The sequence below is a fragment of the Abramis brama genome (assembly GCF_963993115.1).
Source record: "Abramis brama genome assembly, chromosome: 21".
Classification (NCBI taxonomy): Eukaryota; Metazoa; Chordata; class Actinopteri; order Cypriniformes; family Leuciscidae; genus Abramis; species Abramis brama.
Genome location: NC_139983.1, coordinates 18,157,419 through 18,178,468, shown reverse-complemented (window position 1 = coordinate 18,178,468; position 21,050 = coordinate 18,157,419). Strand labels below are relative to the sequence as shown.

At 39.6% G+C, this 21,050-nt stretch overlaps 1 protein-coding gene across 1 annotated transcript; it reads right to left on the bottom strand.

Annotated features, from left to right (window-relative positions):
* Positions 1-149: 149 nt before the first annotated feature.
* On the bottom strand, positions 150-18,492 carry crip3 (cysteine-rich protein 3). The gene is made up of 7 exons (XM_084096075.1): positions 18,277-18,492; positions 14,074-14,168; positions 10,691-10,748; positions 3,879-4,019; positions 1,777-1,851; positions 858-952; positions 150-592 (listed from the first exon to the last, which is right to left on the bottom strand). Exons 1-7 carry the CDS (start codon positions 18,317-18,319, stop codon positions 458-460), a joined length of 642 nt encoding a protein of 213 aa, XP_083952201.1. The 5' UTR covers positions 18,320-18,492; the 3' UTR covers positions 150-457.
* Between the last annotated feature and the right edge of the window lie 2,558 nt (positions 18,493-21,050).

Genomic DNA, 21,050 nt, shown 5'->3' with positions numbered 1-21,050 from the left:
ATAGTTTTTATTAGTTACAATTTTTTTTTAATAAGATTTACAAATTTCTCCAGTGCCATGTAATAATTAGAGACTTCCTAAATAAGATTAAATGGAGTTGTGAATGAATACACTGAAATTGTGAATCTGTGTTTGTGAAAGAGAAAAACAGAGAGAGAGAGAGAGAGAGAGAGAGAGAGAGAGAGAGAGAGAGAGAGAGAGAGAGAGAGAGAGAGAGAGAGAGAGAGAGAGAGAGAGAGAGAGAGAGTGTGTGTGTGTTTGAGTGGGGACTGTTTAATATGAATTAATTTTTAAGATGCCAGTGGCCATTTCTGATTATCAATTAGAATACATGCATATGCAATGACATTTGCATATATCAAATGAACCTTTACACTTTACAATTTTACTCATGTAAAAAAAAACAACAACAACAACACTTCAGTACCAAATTAAAAAAGAGCTTTTTCGTTATGACTTAATGCTCACTTGGCATTTCATTCTCTGCATTTTCTTTCTCGTATATGTAACAGCCCACCTTTCCAATGTTCACACCTTTTGGTCCAAAAAGGTACCCATAGCAGGGCACATGGCAGTACGGGCTGCCCTCATGCTGCAGAAAATAGAGAAAATAATAGAATATTATTAGGGAGTCCGAATTAATGAAGTAATCATTATGGTAAATATTCTACAAATATTACACAATATATCACTTATCAACATTATATAAGAAGAACTCAACTATTGATCACATAACTTTGAGTTACATTCCAGTGTTAGCTACTATTTTAATTTTGAATATGAATTTAATATGAAATAATATAAACTTTAAACACTTTTAATAGAAGCAGTAGGCTGAACAATGCGTTTATAAGTACCTCTGCATGACCACCAGGGGTCAGTGTTTTCTTGCACCTCACACAGCGAAGGCAAGGCCTGTGCCAGTTGCGACCCAGTGACATCACCTTCTCAGCTGCAGCATTAGACCATGACATCACCACAACACAAATGACATCATATCAATCTATCACAGCGGTTTTTAATAATTATACATTAAAAACTAAATAAGATGTGTATATTCTATAAAAAAGAAAAAATATATATTTAAAAACATTATTTACAATTTGTAATATTTTTTTATTTTAAATATATATTAATTTATTTCAAATATATAATTTGATATATAAAATATATGTAATAAACAAAAAAAAAATATATATATATATATCATTTTAAATAAAATTTGTAAGTGTCATTTTGTGTTTGAGACAAAAAATATATGGCTAGAAAGAACCACAAAGTTCAAATGTTGCACAAGTAACCACCATAAATCAAAAATTCTTGCTGTTCCCTTTTAAATAGACTTAAAATCTTAAAAAAGACCAAAGAATGGTCAGACAGAATGCTTGCACACGTACAGTATCTACCACAGAAGCACAAAACCACACACACACACACACACACGTTTCCTTCTTTTATGGAGACTTTCCCTAGACAATGATTTTCATATGTGCAAAACTGTATATTCTATACCCTAATGCTAAACCTAAACCTACCTATCACAGAAAACAGAAAACATTTTTAGAAATTTAATTTTGTATGATTTATAAGCTGTTTTCCTCATGGGGACCAACAAGTACTGGTATTACTATTCTTGTGGGGACATTTGGTCCCCGTAACATAGGGAATACCAGGTACTCACTCACTCACTCACTCGCAAACACTCACACACAACACAGACATTCCTGAAAGTTCTCAAATGTCTGAAAAGTCATAGTTTTGATTCACTGGACTCACCGAAATAAACTGCCTTTCCACAGCCGGGACACGAATAAGTTTCTCCAGCAAACATGCGTGTAGGAGCATTGGAAGCTACAAACGAAAAGCAAACACTTTATGGTTCTGTATACATACTTGTTTAAACTTTTATTTTCGTATCTGTGTGTATGTTAACATTTTTCTTTGGAGGACTGGTTTGTTGCTTTTGAATGCCAGATCCAAATCTGTTCCGTATGATCTAGCTTTGATAAGGATCTTTAAATCAACACTTCTGTCTCACATCAAAGATGACAGACTGTTACCAGTTTTAGATCCTAATGTCTTCTCCTGTGTTATATTTAACAAAGTGAACCCATGGCGCTTGGCTCACAGGAAACACGTTACATTCTGAGACATTTCTCCAGACGTTTCCACAGCAGTCCTTAAAACCCTCCCCTTACATTCCTGCAACGTCCCGCCTGTCGGAAAACACCTATTAAGGGGAAATATTTCAGGAAAGGAGCCAATCAACTAAAGCCATTAAAATTCCACTGCATAAAATCCCAAGGGGGTCACTTCAGAAAACAATCCTCCCACCCCTCCATTACAACACACACATGTAAGTATTTCTATCTCCCACTCAGTGTGGAAATCTCTGTGTGTGTGTGTGTGTGTGTGTGTGTGTGTGTGTGTGTGTGTGTGTGTGTGTGTGTGTGTGTGTGTGTGTGTGTGTGTGTGTGTGTGTTAAAAAGTGCTGAGGAAGTGTTAATATATAAAAGGAATGTGTGGAACAATGCAGCTTGGAAGAGTGTGTCTATATATACATTGGCTAAAAATAGCATATGGACACATTTGGACACTTAAATCACACTTAACCATGTATTTAACCATGAATGTCATTTCATTACAAGACAAAATATCAAACCAAGTGGCATTTACAGTCAAATTATGCTAAAACTTTTCTCAGAAATAACTTTTCCTCACTTTTAACCAATTAATGTCAAGAGATTTTAGTAGATGTACAAATCAGTTTCCCTCAAGTTCAACAGGTGTCCTAGCAAAGTAGCCACATTAACGAAGGACATATTACACTAACGTTTGACAACCGAAAAGTGTTCAAATACTTGTTTTAATTTTTGACAGTATATTATAGAAACCATTTCAGCCTCAGTGTAGAAGAATAAAAAATAAAAACTGCAATAGGGAATCAAGGAATAAATATTTACAAAATTGATACACATAAAACAACAAAACTTGTGAGATATAATAATGACAATGAGATATAAATTTAAAAGAGCGACTTTGTTTTTTGCAATTGATCTCACAAAGTGATTTTTTTCTTCTTTTAAACCATTTCATAATAACTTTTTTTATGTTTCTCTTTTATTCTAACCTTTTTTCACAGGCGTCAATAAACTTTTTGTAATATTTTTGCTTAAAAAGTGTGTTTGTGATGCAGCTTTTAAAAAAAGCTGAATTTGCAGCAGCCATTACTTAAAGAATCATTATGTTCAACAATTTTAACTAAAGCACAGTCGATGGAGGAGTCAACTTGATCACTTTATGAGCCAAGCTTAAACAGTAAGGCCAAAAACACTTATAATAAGTGGAAATGGCAACACTACAAGAGCGCGCTCTGTGAAGCTGCCTTTCCAAGCAAAGGTGCATTTCTCGCACCGCACATAAAGAGAAACATTCATTGCATGTTAAAATATGTCATTAACAACTAGTTGTTCAGTTCAGTTCTGTACACACAGAGTAGAAGTTTTGAGTTTGTGACAACCAGCATTTTTCGGGAGTTAATTCGAATGTAGAATGCGGTTGGTTGTCACTCCCGTAAAATACTGAACTGTGTGTGTACAGAAGAGGATTAAGCACTCACAGGTGAGTTGACAGCCAAATTTAGCTGCAGTGTGTACGTGGCCATTGAGATCCCAGTTCAGGATTCTTTGATAAATAGAATTTTCTAAATAACAGTATTAATTTGAAATAAATATTTTCTGTAGCGTTATAAATGTCTTTACCACACATTTGATTAATTGAATGCATCCTTACGGAATAAAAGTAATAATAAAAAAAATTTAAAAAATAATAATAATAATGTATTAATGACTTAAAACTTTTGAACAGTAGTGTCTAACCTTTGGGTTGATTATAGTTGATCTGTGAGTTGGTCCAAGGTGTGGTGGGTGCTCCGTCTGGAGGGCTGTTAAATGATTTGTCAACCGGTGTTTGAGGAGGCGTGTCATATATGTAAGACCCTGCCCCTCCGATATTTACACCTACCAAAGAGAAGACAGAGCAGTGAGTACCATTCCATTACTGTGTGAGTGAGTGTTTGGTTGATAAAGCTCATATCTAAGTGTTCAGACTCTCCTAATGCAGATAGCATTTGCCAAAAGTCCAAAATAACCTGTTCAGATCCTGATAAAATGTACCTCTTCCGAATTACACACTCACTTGGATAGTATAATACAAACTGAAACAAGCATATTCTAAATTCTGGAAGTGCATCAACAAGCTATAAAAATAAAACCTAGCATCTTACCGAATGCACGCGTGCGTGCGCAAACACACACACACATAGATGTAGGACTCCCCATAGATGTAATGGTTTTATACTGTCCAAACTGTATATTCTGTCCCCTTACACTAACCCGACCCCTAAACCTACCAATCATACACACACACACACACACACACAAAAAAAAAAAAAAAAAAAAAAAAAAAAAAATTGCATATATATATATATATATATATATATATATATATATATATATATATATATATATATATATATATATATATATGCAACTTTTGGCCCTCTATCATTAAAAAACAAAACTGCATGCATTTTGCAGAAGAACATTGTTTTGGTTGTGCTTTGGCTCAGTGTGACTACAGCTGAATATGGTTCTTTCTCTAAAAAGAGAGAGAGCGAGATTATTCAACTGCTCATAAAACATTCACTACTGAGCTTAAGAGATATAACCAGTTTGGATGGAAAGGATCTCAAGCTGACTAGCTGAAGCTAATGGGTGTAGCTACAGTAGCTACACCCATTAATAGACACGGTACTTCCTTGAAAATAAATTCCAGCACAGCTTCATACACTGTTCGTTTGTTTGCTGTACAGCCGAAATAAACTTTGTTGATTATTTTCCTGCCATCACTGTAAAGCTGTTTTAAAACAATCTGTACTGTAAAAAACGCTAGGCTATTTGGATAAAGATGACTTGACTTGACACAGCGCTACAACAACCATAATGAAATTACCCTTCAAAATAGATAATGCTTTACAATGAACTCTGTTAGAGAGCTACTGTACACATGGCAATGTATTCATTCAATAAAATGCCTTACTCACTTGTTCAGTAATAAAATCTTCACATCACTTTTACAACATTTCAAATCCCTCAGTTCTCACTATCTCCTAAAGCCAAGCCAATGTTGATTGATGTTTTATTACGAGCTCGGTTGCGTTCTCTTTTTGCCAGCAGACTCTCCTCTGTTCAGGGTCTTTTTAAAATGGGTGATTATCCGGAGGTTCGAGATTCAGTTGCTTCATCTCAACCTTTCTCACTCATTGGGACAACTAACCTATGCCACTCACACACCATATACGCATCAAAGTAGCAGGAGCAAGTTTTCGCCATCTACGTATATGATCTGGTCCAACCTGGAAGACCTGCTTTAATCTGGCTTCAATCAACAAGAAAGTAGCAGATATTAAGGGAACGTTTACACGACAACGATGTACTAAAAACAGAAAAGTATTTCCTACGCGATTTTTGCATACAGGTGACAACGTAGTCAAAACGATCCCCGTTCACACGGATCCACAAAAATGACTAAAAACAGGCCAGTTGTTGGTGATGTCACTTTGTAAAGAGACATTACGCGCCTATAGACTGAACATGTAATAAGCATGCGCATGACGTCATCGTTTCACATATTCACGTTTTTATAGTTTACATGGAGGTGATAACGGTATTGTTTTCAAAAACTTGCACTTTGAAACCCGTTTTCAAAAGCCCAAAACACCATTGTCATGTAAATGAACGGCCAAAATGCATAAAAAGTTTTCAGTTTTTAGTTGAAATGGAGTTGTGTAAACGGCCCCTTGAAAGGCCCACTGAAGTGCCTTGAAACGCGCAGCATTATTCAATGTGTTGACATAATTTCCACTGAAACAGGAAGACAGGGTGGGACATAACGAAGTGAGAGACAGTAAGTTTTGAATGTTTACAGTGGGGAGAACAAGTATTTGATACACTGCCGATTTTGGCCCACTCCTCCATACAGACCTTCTCCAGATCCTTCAGGTTTCGGGGCTGTAGCTGGGCAATACGGACTTTCAGCTCCCTCCAAGTTTTTTTTATTGGGTTCAGGTCTGGAGATTGGCTAGGCCACTCCAGGACCTTGAGATGCTTCTTACAGAGCCACTCCTTAGATGCCCTGGCTGTGTGTTTCGGGTCGTTGTCATGCTGGAAGACCCAGCCACGACCCATCTTCAATGCTCTTACTGAGGGAAGGAGGTTGTTGGCCAAGATCTCGCAATACATGGCCCCATCCATCCTCCCCTCAATACGGTGTAGTCGTCCTGTCCCCTTTGCAGAAAAGCATCCCCAAAGAATGATGTTTCCACCTCCATGCTTCACAGTTGGGATGGTGTTCTTGGGGTTGTACTCATCCTTCTTCTTCCTCCAAACACGGCGAGTGGAGTTTAGACCAAAAAGCTCTATTTTTGTCTCATCAGACCACATGACCTTCTCCCATTCCTCCTCTGGATCATCCAGATGGTCATTGGCAAACTTCAGATGGGCCTGGACATGCGCTGGCTTGAGCAGGGGGACCTTGCGTGCGCTGCAGGATTTTAATCCATGACGGTGTAGTGTGTTACTAATGGTTTTCTTTGAGACTGTGGTCCCAGCTCTCTTCAGGTCATTGACCAGGTCCTGCCGAGTAGTTCTGGGCTGATCCCTCACCTTCCTCATGATCATTGATGCCCCACGAGGTGAGATCTTGCATGGTGCCCCAGACCGAGGGAGATTGACCGTCATCTTGAACTTCTTCCATTTTCTAATAATTGCGCCAACAGTTGTTGCCTTCTCACCAAGCTGCTTGCCTATTGTCCTGTAGCCCATCCCAACCTTGTGCAGGTCTACAGTTTAATCCCTGATGTCCTTACACAGCTCTCTGGTCTTGGCCATTGTTCAGAGGTCAGAGGTTGGAGTCTGTTTGATTGAGTGTGTGGACAGGTGTCTTTTATACAGGTAACGAGTTCAAACAGGTACAGTTAATACAGGTAATGAGTGGAGAACAGGAGGGCTTCTTAAAGAAAAAGACGGAATTCTTACTGGTTGGTAGGTGATCAAATACTTATGTCATGCAATAAAATGCAAATTAATTATTTAAAAATCATACAATATGATTTTCCATATTTTCCATTCCATGTCCCTAGAGCTAGATTCCGCGTCCAGGGATCGGGTTGTCTAGGCCCCCGCCTTCGACTGCCGCCCGATCCACTTAGCACCGGCCCCTTACGGTCCCTCCTGCAGGTGGTGGGTCCACGGGAGGGTGGCCCCACGTCACTCCTTCGGGCTGAGCCCGGCCGGACCCCATGGGGGGAGGCCCGACCACCAGGCGCTCGCATACGAGCCCCAACCCCGGGCCTGGCTCCAGGGTGGGGCCCCGGCTGCGCCATACCGGGCGACGTCACGGTCCTCGTTTTTTTTGACATCATAAGGGTTTTTGAACCGCTCTTAGTCTGACCCGTCGCCTAGGACCTGTTTGCCTTGGGAGACCCTACCAGGGGCATATAGCCCCAGACAACATAGCTCCTAGGTTCATTCGGGTACTCAAACCCCTCCACCACGGTAAGGTGGCAGTTCAAGGAGGGGAAAAAACCTGGTGGTGAGTTGGATCCGATGGCGGGGGAGGAAGCTGGACAGACTCGGCAGACCCAAACGTACTGTGAGGGTCTGTTGGGAACGTTTGGCCGAATCTCCTGTCAGAGAGATCTTCAACTCCCACCTCCGGCAGAGCTTCGACCAGATCCCGAGGGAGTCTGGAGATATTGAGTCCGAGTGGACCATGTTCTCCACCTCCATTGTCAATGCGGCCACTCGGAGCTGTGGCCGTAAGGTCTCCGGTGCCTGTCGAGGCGGCAATCCCCGAACCCGGTGGTGGACACCGGAAGTAAGGGATGCCGTCAAGCTGAAGAAGGAGTCCTATCGGGCCTGGCTGGCTTGTGGGACTCCTGAGGCAGCTGATGGGTACCGACGGGCCAAGCGGACTGCAGCCCGGGTGGTTGTGGAGGCAAAAACTCGGGCCTGGGAGGAGTTCGGTGAGGCCATGGAGAAGGACTATCGGTCGGCCTCGAAGAGATTCTGGCAAACCGTCCGGCGCCTCAGGAGGGGGAAGCAGTGCCCTACCAACGCTGTTTACAGTGGAGGTGGGCAGCTGTTGACCTCGACTGGGGATATCACCGGACGGTGGAAGGAATACTTCGAGGATCTCCTCAATCCCGCCGTCACGTCTTCCATTGAGGAAGCAGTGGCTGAGGGCTCGGAGGCGGACTCGTCCATCACCCAAGCTGAAGTCACCGAGGTAGTCAAGAAACTCGTCGGTGGCAAGGCACCGGGGGTGGATGAGATCCGCCCTGAGTACCTCAAGTCTCTGGATGTTGTGGGGCTGTCTTGGCTGACACGCCTCTGCAACATCGCGTGGTGGTCGGGGACAGTACCTTTGGACTGGCAGACCGGGGTGGTGGTCCCTCTTTTCAAGAAGGGGGATCGGAGGGTGTGCTCCAACTATAGGGGGATCACACTTCTCGGCCTCCCTGGGAAAGTCTATGCCAGGGTACTGGAGAGGAGAATCTGGCCGATAGTAGAACCTCGGATTCAGGAGGAACAGTGTGGTTTTCGCCCCGGTCGTGGAACACTGGACCAGCTCTATACCCTCTACAGGGTGCTGGAGGGTTCATGGGAGTTTGCCCAACCAATCTACATGTGCTTTGTGGATTTGGAGAAGGCATTCGACTGTGTCCCTCGCGGCGGCCTGTGGAGGGTGCTCCGGGAGTATGGGGTCCGGGGCCCTTTGCTAAGGGCTATCCGGTCCCTGTACGACCGGAGCAGGAGCTTGGTTCGTATTGCCAGCAGTAAGTCAGACTTGTTCCCGGTGCGTGTTGGACTCCGGCAGGGCTGCCCTTTGTCGCCGGTTCTGTTCATAATTTTTATGGACAGAATTTCTAGGCGCAGCCAGGGGCCGGAGGGGGTCAGGTTTGGGGACCACACGATTTCATCTCTGCTCTTTGCGGATGATGTTGTCGTGTTGGCCTCATCAGACCAGGACCTCCAGCATGCACTGGGACGGTTTGCAGCCGAGTGTGAAGCGGCTGGGATGAGAATCAGCACCTCCAAATCCGAGGCCATGGTTCTCAGTCGGAAAAGGGTGGTTTGCCCGCTTCAGGTTGGTGGAGAGCTCCTGCCTCAAGTGGAGGAGTTCAAGTATCTTGGGGTCTTGTTCACGAGTGAGGGAAGGATGGAACGGGAGATTGACAGGCGGATCGGTGCAGCTTCTGCAGTAATGCGGTCCCTGTACCGGTCTGTCGTGGTGAAGAAGGAGCTGAGCCGCAAGGCGAAGCTCTCGATTTACCAGTCAATCTACGTTCCTACTCTCACCTATGGTCATGAGCTGTGGGTCATGACCGAAAGGACAAGATCCCGGATACAAGCGGCCGAAATGAGCTTTCTCCGCAGGGTGGCTGGGCGATCCCTTAGAGATAGGGTGAGAAGCTCGGTCACTCGGGAGGAGCTCAGAGTAGAGCCGCTGCTCATCCACATCGAGAGGGGTCAGTTGAGGTGGCTTGGGCATCTTTTCCGGATGCCTCCAGGACGCCTTCCCGGGAAGGTGTTCCGGGCATGTCCCACCGGGAGGAGACCCCGGGGAAGACCTAGGACACGCTGGAGAGACTATGTCTCCCGGCTGGCCTGGGAACGCCTCGGTGTCCCCCCGGAAGAGCTGGAGGAAGTGTCTAGGGAGAGGGAAGTCTGGGCATCTCTGCTTAGACTGCTGCCCCCGCGACCCGGCCCCGGATAAGCGGTAGAAGATGGATGGATGGATGGACAATATGATTTTCTGGATTTTTATTTTAGATTCTGTCTCTCACAGTTGAAGTGTACCTATGAAAAATTACAGACCTCTACATGCTTTGTAAGTAGGAAAACCTGCAAAATCTGCAGTGTATCAAATACTTGTTCTCCCCACTGTATATCTACTAAATGCTAATTTTGTCATTGTTTTGGAGCACATTAGCTTATAGACAACAGCTTATTCATACTAAAACTTCAATTTTGATTTCATGGGGACTTTAAATGATAGTTCACCCAAAAAACAAAACAAAACTGAATCATCATTAACTCTTGTTGTTGCAAACCTGAAAGCTGAAAGACTTTGTGATATTTTTAAGGATCTCTTCAAGTGATGTTCAGCTCCAAAAGGGATAAAAAGTACCAAAAAAGCTGGTCAACCTCTGCTGACATGAGGGTAAAAAATGACCCCTCTGTTCTCTCTCTCTCTCTCTCTGTGTTCTCTCTCTCTCTCTGTGTTCTCTCTCTCTCTGTTCTCTCTCTCACACACACACGAACGATAAGGTTTCTAATGGTGAGTGAATGGTCTTTGGTTGGAAGGTTATTCTAAAAAAGTCACAGAGAGTCAGATGTCTCTAAATGAGCCCTGGTTCAAACCTTTATTTCCTGTACATGGATACAGAGAGCAGCTAGAACAAAAAATCCAAATACCCATTAAATACCTGTTAGCACCTAAATTCTTACATAGCTTTGTATGAAGATGAAAATGCACTATATTTCCAATTAAATGTCTCACATTTTTACACGACACGTACGCACAAAACACCTTACAAACTCCAAATTCAATTTATTGTACATACCTTTTGGTCCAAAGAGAGTTCCGTAGCAGGGTTTATGACAGTAAGGCAATCCATCGTGCTGATAGAGAAAAAGAGAGAATATCTTTATTAGTCCATTTTAACTTTATTTTACTTAATTTGCTAAATTTCCCACTGTACAAATGTATAGTTTTTTTTAAAAATCACATCAATAAACCATACTAAAACTAAAATGAGAAAAATATTCTAATTGCAGAGTGCTTACACATTTAGTTCACTACCAATAATTAAAAAAAAAATTCTATAAAAACGTGTATTTGTAAATTAAATTAAAATTTGTGCTAGACACTCTTCTACTAAAACCAAAATTTTCAAGCAAGGTAATATTTTCAGAAGTGTGTGTGGGAGACAGAATGAAAGAGAGAAAGAGGCTTGTGTTGTGCTGGATTCATTAGAGGTCATTGTTTATCCTTCTGTTCCTTCCTGCTCCTCCCAGACTGCATAAAAAGACCCAGTCAGGCTCAAATCAGAGTGAAATTCAAGCCTCCTTACACACACACACACACACACACACTTTTGTACATCTATCTTTATGAGGACATTCATTGACACAATGCAATCTCTAGCCGCTTACCCTAACCTTACCCATCACAACTAAGTGCCTAACCTGAACCCATACCCTAATTCTACCCTTAACTTAATTATAACCTTATCCCTAAAACCAAGTCTTGACCCTCAAACAGGCCTTTAAAGGGGTCTCAGAAAGTGAGGACCGGCCAAAATGTACTCACTTTACTCTTTGTCCTCACTCCAATGGTCTAAAACTCAAACTGGTCCTCACAAAGATAGTTGTACAAGTACACACACACACACACCCCTCTATTTTAGTGTGCAAGCGTTTTAGTGCATGTGTGCTCAAAACATTAAATCCAAAATAACATGCTAAACTAAACAAACAGATATTTACTCATTTATTTTTATTACCATCTTAATCAGGCATTTTTTTATATATATTTTATATATTATATTAAAAGCAACATCTAACTCAGTGTCTCTGTTGTGACAAGCTAAAAATACAGTTTGCGTTCCCACTGAGAGCCATTTCCCAAAGAATAGAGTTAGAAAAAAAAGGCAGTCGACACCTGCAGAGAGTGAACACCAAACAACACAACCTCCTGCTGTTTTGAACACAATAAGAGAAAAAGAGCACACACAGTTCTCAAAAGAAGGGGAAACAGTAACTTTAAAGACTAAATATATCTTTCAGTGCGACAATGAAGAGCTGTTTGTCCATCCATTTTTATCAACACAACTGAAAAGGCAATAGAAAAAAAAATAGAAAAAAAACCCTTCCTTCAGTCCAAACTCACCTTATAATTAAACTAAAGCTGTATGTGACTTGTGTTTGTGTGCGTGCAAGCGTGAGCGTGATGAGAGAGAGAAGGAGGGAGAAGGAAGAAAGGAAGAGAAGCAGAAAAGCAGACGATTGTTTTCTGGTTTGAATGAACACTATCTTTGTCCCTACATTGTCCTTGTAATAGTTCTGGTAAAAACCTACAGTAACACTGTGTGGGAGAGAAAGTGCATAGGCTTACAGATACCTACATGTTCAGTAAAGTTATCTGAAATGTAGCAGCTGGACCGGACTGAACATGCATTTGAAAATGACAGATTACTGCCATTTCTCCATGAATTTCATTGCGGTTAAGAATATTATGATTTACATTTCCTGTAAGAGGCAAGCAGTAGTAAAGCCCAAGACTAAAAGAATTTGTTTCGCTTCCTGTTAACACAGTCAGTCATTCTTCACCCTGCTGTGTCTGTCAAACTCTTTTCTGTTCATACTGTAAAAAAATGACAGAATAAAGCAAAATCAAATGCTTTTGTAAGGAGTACTGAGGATATTTATACCTTATCCTTTCGTTCTTTGCTATTTTGATGTTTAGGGTTCAAATGAGTATGGGAATGGTCTTATGTAACCGTTTCAAGAAAACAAACATGCTACATTTTTTCCATTCAATTTTAATAGTGAATGTAATTGTAATCTCTCCCTGACAGTCAAAGAGCATTCCAGACAGATCCAATGAGGTTACTATAAATACTGATTATCTGTGCTTAAAGTCATTGTAGGACTTTCAATTCCTCCATAAACTTCTACTCCTGATGAGTGACAAGTCTACGGGTGGAGTGTAGACTTACAGAGGGATGGATGAACAATCAATTAACCCAAACAGGGACAAAAGACAACTCAGCTCACTGAACTAGAAAATGTCTTCTAATGTATCAGACAAGACCATCGAACATGTCAGGACCATAAGAAGGAGAGAGAAAAGAAGAAAGGAAGAAGAAAGTGCAGTGAGGGGCACTGAAATAGGCAAGGACATGGATGACCTAGAATCAGTGTCAACCCAATGGCTTGAGCTTTAAGAGTCGGTTGTGTGATCTCCTGCTAAACTGTGCAAGCCTGAAACTCTACAGACCAACATACATACAGACCAAGAAGTAGGACATCTAGAATCCCATTTATCTGTCATCAGGGATCATGTCTGTGCTGTCTGATCAAAGGAGAAGGAAGGAAGGAAGGAAGGAAGGAAGGAAGGAAGGAAGGAAGGAAGGAAGGAAGGAAGGAAGGAAGGAAGGAAGGAAGGAAGGAAGGAAGGAAAGAAAGAAAGAAAGAAAGAAAGAAAGACATCATTAAAATAGTCCAAGTGACTAGTTTTAAGTTTATAAAGCTACGAGAATACTTTTTGTGCACAACGACTTTATTCAACTATTCATTTTCTTCCGTGTGGGCCTCTGACGTGAACGCCATGATGCATGCGCGAGAACTGAGAAGATGCCGCTCATGATCATTTGATGGAAAGTGTGAAAGGTAAGCCATTCATTTTGCAGCATTGGTAAGGCACTTTTACGTTTTCTCGTTGGTTTCTCACGATTCGGACATCCAGGAAATGCTCACTTTAGAACCATTTTAAACCCTACTTCGAGACCCCTCTGCGCCATCTTCTCAGTTTTCGCGCATGCGTCGTGGCTCTCTCGTGAACTCACGTCAGAGGCCCACACAGAAGACAATGAATAGTTGAATAAAGTCATTATTTTGGGGGGGTTTTGCGCACAAAAAGTATTCTCGTCGCTTGATAAACTTAAGGTTGAGCCACTGTAGTCACTTGGACTATTTTAACAATGTTTTTACTAACTTTTCTGGGCCGGCAGAATGAAATTATATAGAAGCCCATGAAGGAGTAAGACAGCTCTCAGATTTCATAAAAAATATCTTAATTTGTGTTCCGAAGATCAACGAAAGTCTTACAGGGTTGGAACAACATGAGGGTGAGTAATTAATGTACTGACAGAATATTCATTTTTGGGTGAACTAACCCTTTAATGGCATCTCAGCCTGCAGTATCAGCTTTAGTTCTGCTTACCTCCGCATGGCCTCCAGGAGACAGAATCTTACTACATCGTTCACATTTCAGACAGAAGCGGTGCCAGTTTTTCCCCAGAGAGCTCACTTTTTCAGCTAGAACAGGGAGAGAGTGTAATGCGTTATCTGATGAGTGTGTGATACCGTATATATAACTAGCAGTGATAGCTTTAACTGCAGTGATGTATCTCTAAATTACACACAATTAATAAGATCACAATTGTCCTGTAGTGATATTTCTATGTTTGGCCACATTACAGCTCAGTCAAATGACATTGTTCTTTCTAAGTGAGTGGTTCTTGGTCAAAAACACTGCTAAGTGGACCTGACTATATGTCAAATGTCAAAAGCCTAAAAAAAAAAAAAAAAAAAAAGGAAATATCTAGTATATACACTACCATTCAAAAGATTAGGCTCAGCAAGATTTAAGAAAAAAAAAAAAAAAAGTTAATTCAACAAAATTGCATTCAAAAGTGACAGTAAAGACAGAAAAGTTTATTTCAAATAAAACTTTTATTTATCAAAAAAATAAATTTATCACGGTTTCCGCAAATATATTAAGCGGACACTTTTTACAACACTGACTGATAATAAGAAATGTTTCTCGAGCACCAAATCAGCATATTAGAAGGGATTAATTAAATAATTAATTAAAAAATACAGTTATTTTTAAATTGTACAAATATTTCACAATATAACTATTTTACTCTTTTTTTTTTTATCAAATAAAAGCAGCCAAGTGAGCATAAGAGAAATCTTTCAAAAACATAAAAAAAAAATATCTTCTGACCCCAAACTTTTGAATGGTAGTGTACTTAAAGTTCCCCTGTGGTAAAAATCAAGCTTTTAATGTTGTTTATATGTCAATCTGGTGTTTTTAATATGCTTTAAGACAAACCATTTGCAAATTCAGAAGTTATCACCATTGCTGAGTATTTTCTCCTGCAGTGAACCAAAGACATTCTCAAAAACGCGGTTTGAAATCGCTGGTGTTTCTGATGTCACAAACTGTAACCAATCACGTCAACGAGTGGCTCTCTGAGCTGGTGAGAGTGAGTGGAATTTGCATAATCATAGAACCGCGTATACTAAACGAGGCAATGTGTAGAGTTAAATTCAAGGCATGACGGATTTTTTTTTTTTTTTTTTTTTTTGGTGATCAAAGGTGAGTTTTAAAGGATACAATTATTGACTAAAGCGGGACTTTAAAATCTTTATTTATATAACTTTTATAATTACTGTTACTGTAAATTCATATTTCTTTTCAGGTGTGCCCAGCTCAGCAAATGCTGAAATACAGCTTAACACAGCAACTACAATTGTGTGCGTGTTTGTGCGTTTATATCTGTCGAGATATCTATAAACAGTACTTACAAGAGCTCTGAGAAAGACTTTCCACACAAAATACTAATTCTAATGGGTGGAGTCTGTATGTGTGTGTGTGTTTGCAGCTGAACAATGCAGCATCAAAGGAGAGGAAGAACAAACTGGACCATCTGAAGAAAAGCTCCAAAGGGAGATCCTGTTACAACGCAAACCCTGCTGAGTCAGATCTGCTCCTATCAAGAGGATGTTGAAAAGTGCATCTTATCTCTGACCTTCTGATCTTCACAAGCAGTTATAGTGCATAATCAATTGAACAAGAATTTTACTGATATTTCAAAAGAAACTAAGCAATGAAAAAATAGAAACACTACCATTTAAAAGTTTGGGGTCAGTAAGATTTTTTTTTTTTAATTAATACTTTAAATGTTCTTTTAAACTTTCTATTTATTAATTAATCTTTAAAAAATGGTTTCACAAAAATATTAAGCAGCACAGCTATTTTCAACATTCATAGTAATAATAAATGTTTCTTGAGCAGCAAAATCAGCATATTAGAATGATTTCTGAAGGATCATGTGACTGGAGAAATGGCTGATGAAAATTCAGCATTACCATCAGAGGAATAAATAATATTTTAAAAAGTATTCCAACTGAAAACAGTTATTTTAAATTGTAATATTATTTCACAATATTACTGTTTTCACTGTATTTTTGATTATATAAATGCAGCCTCTTAAGGACCCCAAACTTCTGAATGGTATTGTATGCTGATTTTCAGCCTTCTTTAGTAATGTTTTACAACTTCCATTGCACAAAACTGCTTGCCTGTGTTCTCTCATTTGTCTATCAGCTCCTGAATTTAACATAACTACGAGAAAAAAAGAAAAGAAAAAAAAAATCAATAGTTTGCTATGAGCAAATACACAGTAAACAACCATGGACTTTGGAGCACAGGAATGAGAAATACAAGCGATTTAGAGAAAGACACACGTCAACATTCCACACAAAAAAATGAAATAAAAGTACTTTTATATTTTCAGCGCTCTTAAAAATAAAAGTTCTATATTGGCATTGATGGTTCAATGAAGAACCTTTAACATCCATTGAACCTCTCAATTCCACAAAAGTTTATTTACAGTGGAAAAAGGTTCTTTGAGGAAGGGTAGGCAATTTCAGAGAGGCTAGCAATAGCAAGCTAGCTTTGAATGCATAAGATCCCACCCTCCCTTCAATTCAGTTCACATTAATTTGTGGAGTGCTTTTAACAACATGCACGTATCATTTCAAAGCAGCTTTACAGAAAATGCTTTACTTCTCCATAACATGAATGCGCATAGCCAGAGCAGAGTCTGGAAAGTGTCATGAGAGACGGCGTTAAATTACCCCATCTCTCAAAGCACATAACATTACAATAATAATGAATGTAAACGACTTCAAAGCTCTGACTTGTACCACATGACTGTTTTTTTAGGAACTGTTGACTGAAAGGTTATTTGGGGAAACAAAAATGGTTCTTCTATGGCATCGCTGCGAAAACCACTGTCATTTTTAAGATTGTAGTGATAAAATACCAAGCGAAAGAGCTATAATATGGTACAAAAAACATTTGCCAGGTTAACATTGTGCATTGTGCATATGGGGGACTAAACCCACCATCCCAGAACCTCACACACTAACCAGCCAACATTCCTAAGTCTGTCTTTCTCACACACACATTCCATCACACAAAACTAGTCAGGTCAAACAGAGAGCACACCGAGTCAGACATTTTCAGAAGTCTAGTCTCAATGGGGATATCAAATCATCAAGCTAACATCTCCTCTTCAGCGCAGCCAGAAAGACCGTTACTCCATCCGCTAACCTGCAACAGTAGCACAACAGATCCTCTCACTTTGTTCCAAGAGTCCCTTGCCAAATTCTTACGTAACACTGTCACCCAATTCTCTTTTCATGGGCTAAAGCATTTACTAACCCTGTGGCTACTGGATTCCGGGACAGAATACTAAACAGGAGCATATAACGTGACAAAAACGGGACAGACTAGAGAACATTCTCCAATGCGGTTGTGGGAGCGTCTGGGTCACTTGTGCTTGACCTATTAATAAAAATACTTAGTTCTGCACAGACTGCAAGATTAGACTTCTTCTTCTTGAGACTGACAGTTTGGTGTCCCATATAACCCTATGCCGTATGTGAGAAAATTAATAATAACAATTTTGAAATTAACCTATTATTTTACCCTACATCTTTTCCTCAGACCCAGTTCAAATTACTAGACAGATTAATTTAACCATTTACAAAGCAGACACATAGCCTAATTTTCAGAATGTTTCTCAAGGACAGGAACACCACTTTTGTTTGGGGCTGAAGTACTGATGTGTAGGCTAAAGGTAAGAATATTAGTAGGCTATATGGAAATACATTGCATTTATTCACATAAATCCCAAACAGACGAAGAACTATAATGAAGCAAGCTGCTTATAAAACATAATTTGTTATAAAGCATTTAAACACACACACATCATAAAGTATCTATCCGATGCTACACCAAATATTTGGAACTATTAAACTGGATATGAGGTCTTCAATATCCCAAAAAGAAAACATAAGTGTTCAATTCCCACTGCTTATAACCCAATGACTCCAAAACCAACAAATGCACTTTCCAAACACTTGTTATGTAGCCTAACGTTAACTCTGCCAAGATTTGCAAAAGTTTATTCCTTTAAAAAAAAAAAAAAAATACCTTTGACCTTTCAGAACATCATTTAAATGCCCTGCAATTTGAGTCAATTAGTCCAATCCAATGATATGATAACAATGAAATGAACTTGGCTTAGACTTCTGCTAAGTGATAATTCTAGAGGAAAACTCTCACCGAAAAACACAGTCTTATCGCATCTTGGACAAATGGACGTCATTCTCTAGAAGAATCTTTTTGCCACGCAGGTTCGGGTCTGTTCGTCTCGGTTCGTTGCCTGTCTGTCTCTCAGCGCCTCTGCACAGTGTGTGCAACTGCAACACAAGTCACGCGCGCCGCGGCGTTTATTTAACTTTAAAGAGCCTCCGTGCTTGTCTCATGAATAATGAATACGTTGCGTGACGTTCGACCAGTAAACTGATTGACTGAAAGTTGGCTAATCCTACTATGGAGAAGGAAGACTTGTAAATATTAAATAGGAAACGTGACTGAACGCTCCAAGGTTACCAAGCAACGTTAACTTGACCTCATTAATATTCATAGCCTTCGCCATAGTAGGATCCGTTGTTTCGCCTAGAGCTGCGTGGCACCGTTACGCCACGCCTCCGGCTTGACCAATGAGGAATGTTTCTTACTTGTCAATCAAAACAAAAACGTACAAAGCTACCCATCATCAAACCTTCCCGGTTTTTTATTTAATCCCTACTAGTTTATTGTCAAAAAAATCAAAAGGTATTATAAGTCTGTTGGTTTTTTTGTTGCTGGGATTATCATTAAAAACAGACGAGTTTTGTGTCTCAAAAAATTAAAAACGAAATATTCTTGGGAAAAAATACGTTAGGATTCTTAAAGGGTGTATTTCTAAGGCAATGTGGTTTTTACAAATTCTATTTTCATCATCTCGATAAGGTTTCATACTGCCTCCTGGTGTTTTAAATCAAAACAGCACTGATAGAACTGGCAGAGCTTTTCATTTAAAGAACTTAAAATTAAACAAGATTTTGAACCTGGCTTTATCTTCTGGTCAGATTTCTGTTATGGAAATGTATGCAAAATAGTGCATATTTAATTAGATAGTGCATAATTTAAACAACATTTCATAAAACTTGTAAAATAAAGCATTTGTTTTAATGAAATGTGATTAACCATATGGGGAGGTATGGTAATATCTATTAAAATGTGTACTTTACCCTATTCATCTGTGCTGTCTTGATACGCTATGAGGTTCTTTTTAAAATGAACCACAATAAAACACACATTGTTCCAAACATGTGTGTATTTCTCTCTTCTATATGGAATACAAAAGGAGATATTAGGCAAAATGTTATGGGCCGACAGCTTCGGGCAATATTCATTTTCATTGCATCTTTTTTTTTTTCATACAATGAATGCTATTCTGTGAAAGGCTGTCGTTCCACCTAACATCTCCTTTTGTGTTCCACCGAACAAACAAAGACATATGTGTTTGGAACATCACAAGGATAAATAAATAATGACTGAATTTTAATTTATGGATGGACTCTGTTGAATCCAAACTTTGTTGTTTACTGGAGCAGAGAGCCTTTCCAGTGCTCTCGTAAATTCTTCTGACTGTTTACAGTAAAGATATTGTAATTAGTACCAGTCAGATGGCTATGAATGATGGAGGCCTCAGTAAATGCACTTGCAGCCACTGGCATCACCACTGAGATAATAGATGACCTCACACACATGTCCTTAGATTGGGTCATAGGTCACCGCATGAGAGACAGCCATCCTTGGTACCAACTGTTTACGATACAACTAAATCTCACATGGTCTATTACATAACTGTGTCTCACTGTCCATGGGCTTTATACCCTCAAATATGTGTTAAATTACTTCAGTATCATTTCGGAATCATGTTTACTGCAAAAATCAAACAAACAAACAGACAACAACAATAAAAACAGCCCAAAACACCTACGCAAGAATTTATACATTAGCCTATATTTGTGGAGAAAGTTAAACAATAATAATAACAAAACCTGAAGAATATTGGACAAAATGGATTGATTAAATAGCTCCAGTTTATCCACAAATATTATATTGTATAATTTGTCTCCCTATTTTTGCTTGGTTTATATTTTATCTGTGTATTCATTTCTGTTCCCCCGTCCTTTATTTATTAAAAAAAAAAAAAAAAAAGGATGGCGCTATAGTGAAATATGGATACACTTTGTCATTTGTTGTATCTACAGACTGCTCAAAACTGGGGTCTCTTATGGTCACCAAGGCAAAAACAGTAATATTGTAAAAATGTCACAACTGAGACAGGTGTTATGTTGAAAATACTGTATTTTCTACTTGCATTCATTCATTATACATCAATCTACTTTGGTATAATATCAGTGGGATATTATTATGACATATCTGAATGGATTCATCTGCAGTAGGCAGTGGGAGGAGGATGCTGGGACTCTGAATGAGCCTATGTCTGCTCTCACTGTATGATAGCGCCCTCTACTTGCGTGAAATACATATGGGAAGTGTGTGTGTGTGTGTGTGTGTGTGTCTTGTTTTTTATTTTATTTATTTATTTATTTATTTATTTATTTTGGGGGGGGGGGGTACCTTTTACCTTACTTGTCTTAGTTTTGCCCTTTTCCTTATTTATCTTGGTATTTGTGATTGGAAAAATAAAGAGCACATGCACTATTTTGTCTGATTATCACACAAACACTCTCATCAACATCCTTATTAAATTCACATGAAGTTCACTTTTAATATGTTGTTGTTTATGCCTGTTGTTTATGTGAGTGTTGTTACACACTATCACCACCAGATGGCGTGTGTTCACTTGAGTTTACTGAACACAGGACAATAAGGTCAAAAGGTCGCTGGTTCATTTGGTTCATTTAGTTCATTTATGGGGGGGGGGGGGGCGCATTTATTGTTGTTTTCACAACAATACCGTAACAACCTAGATTAGT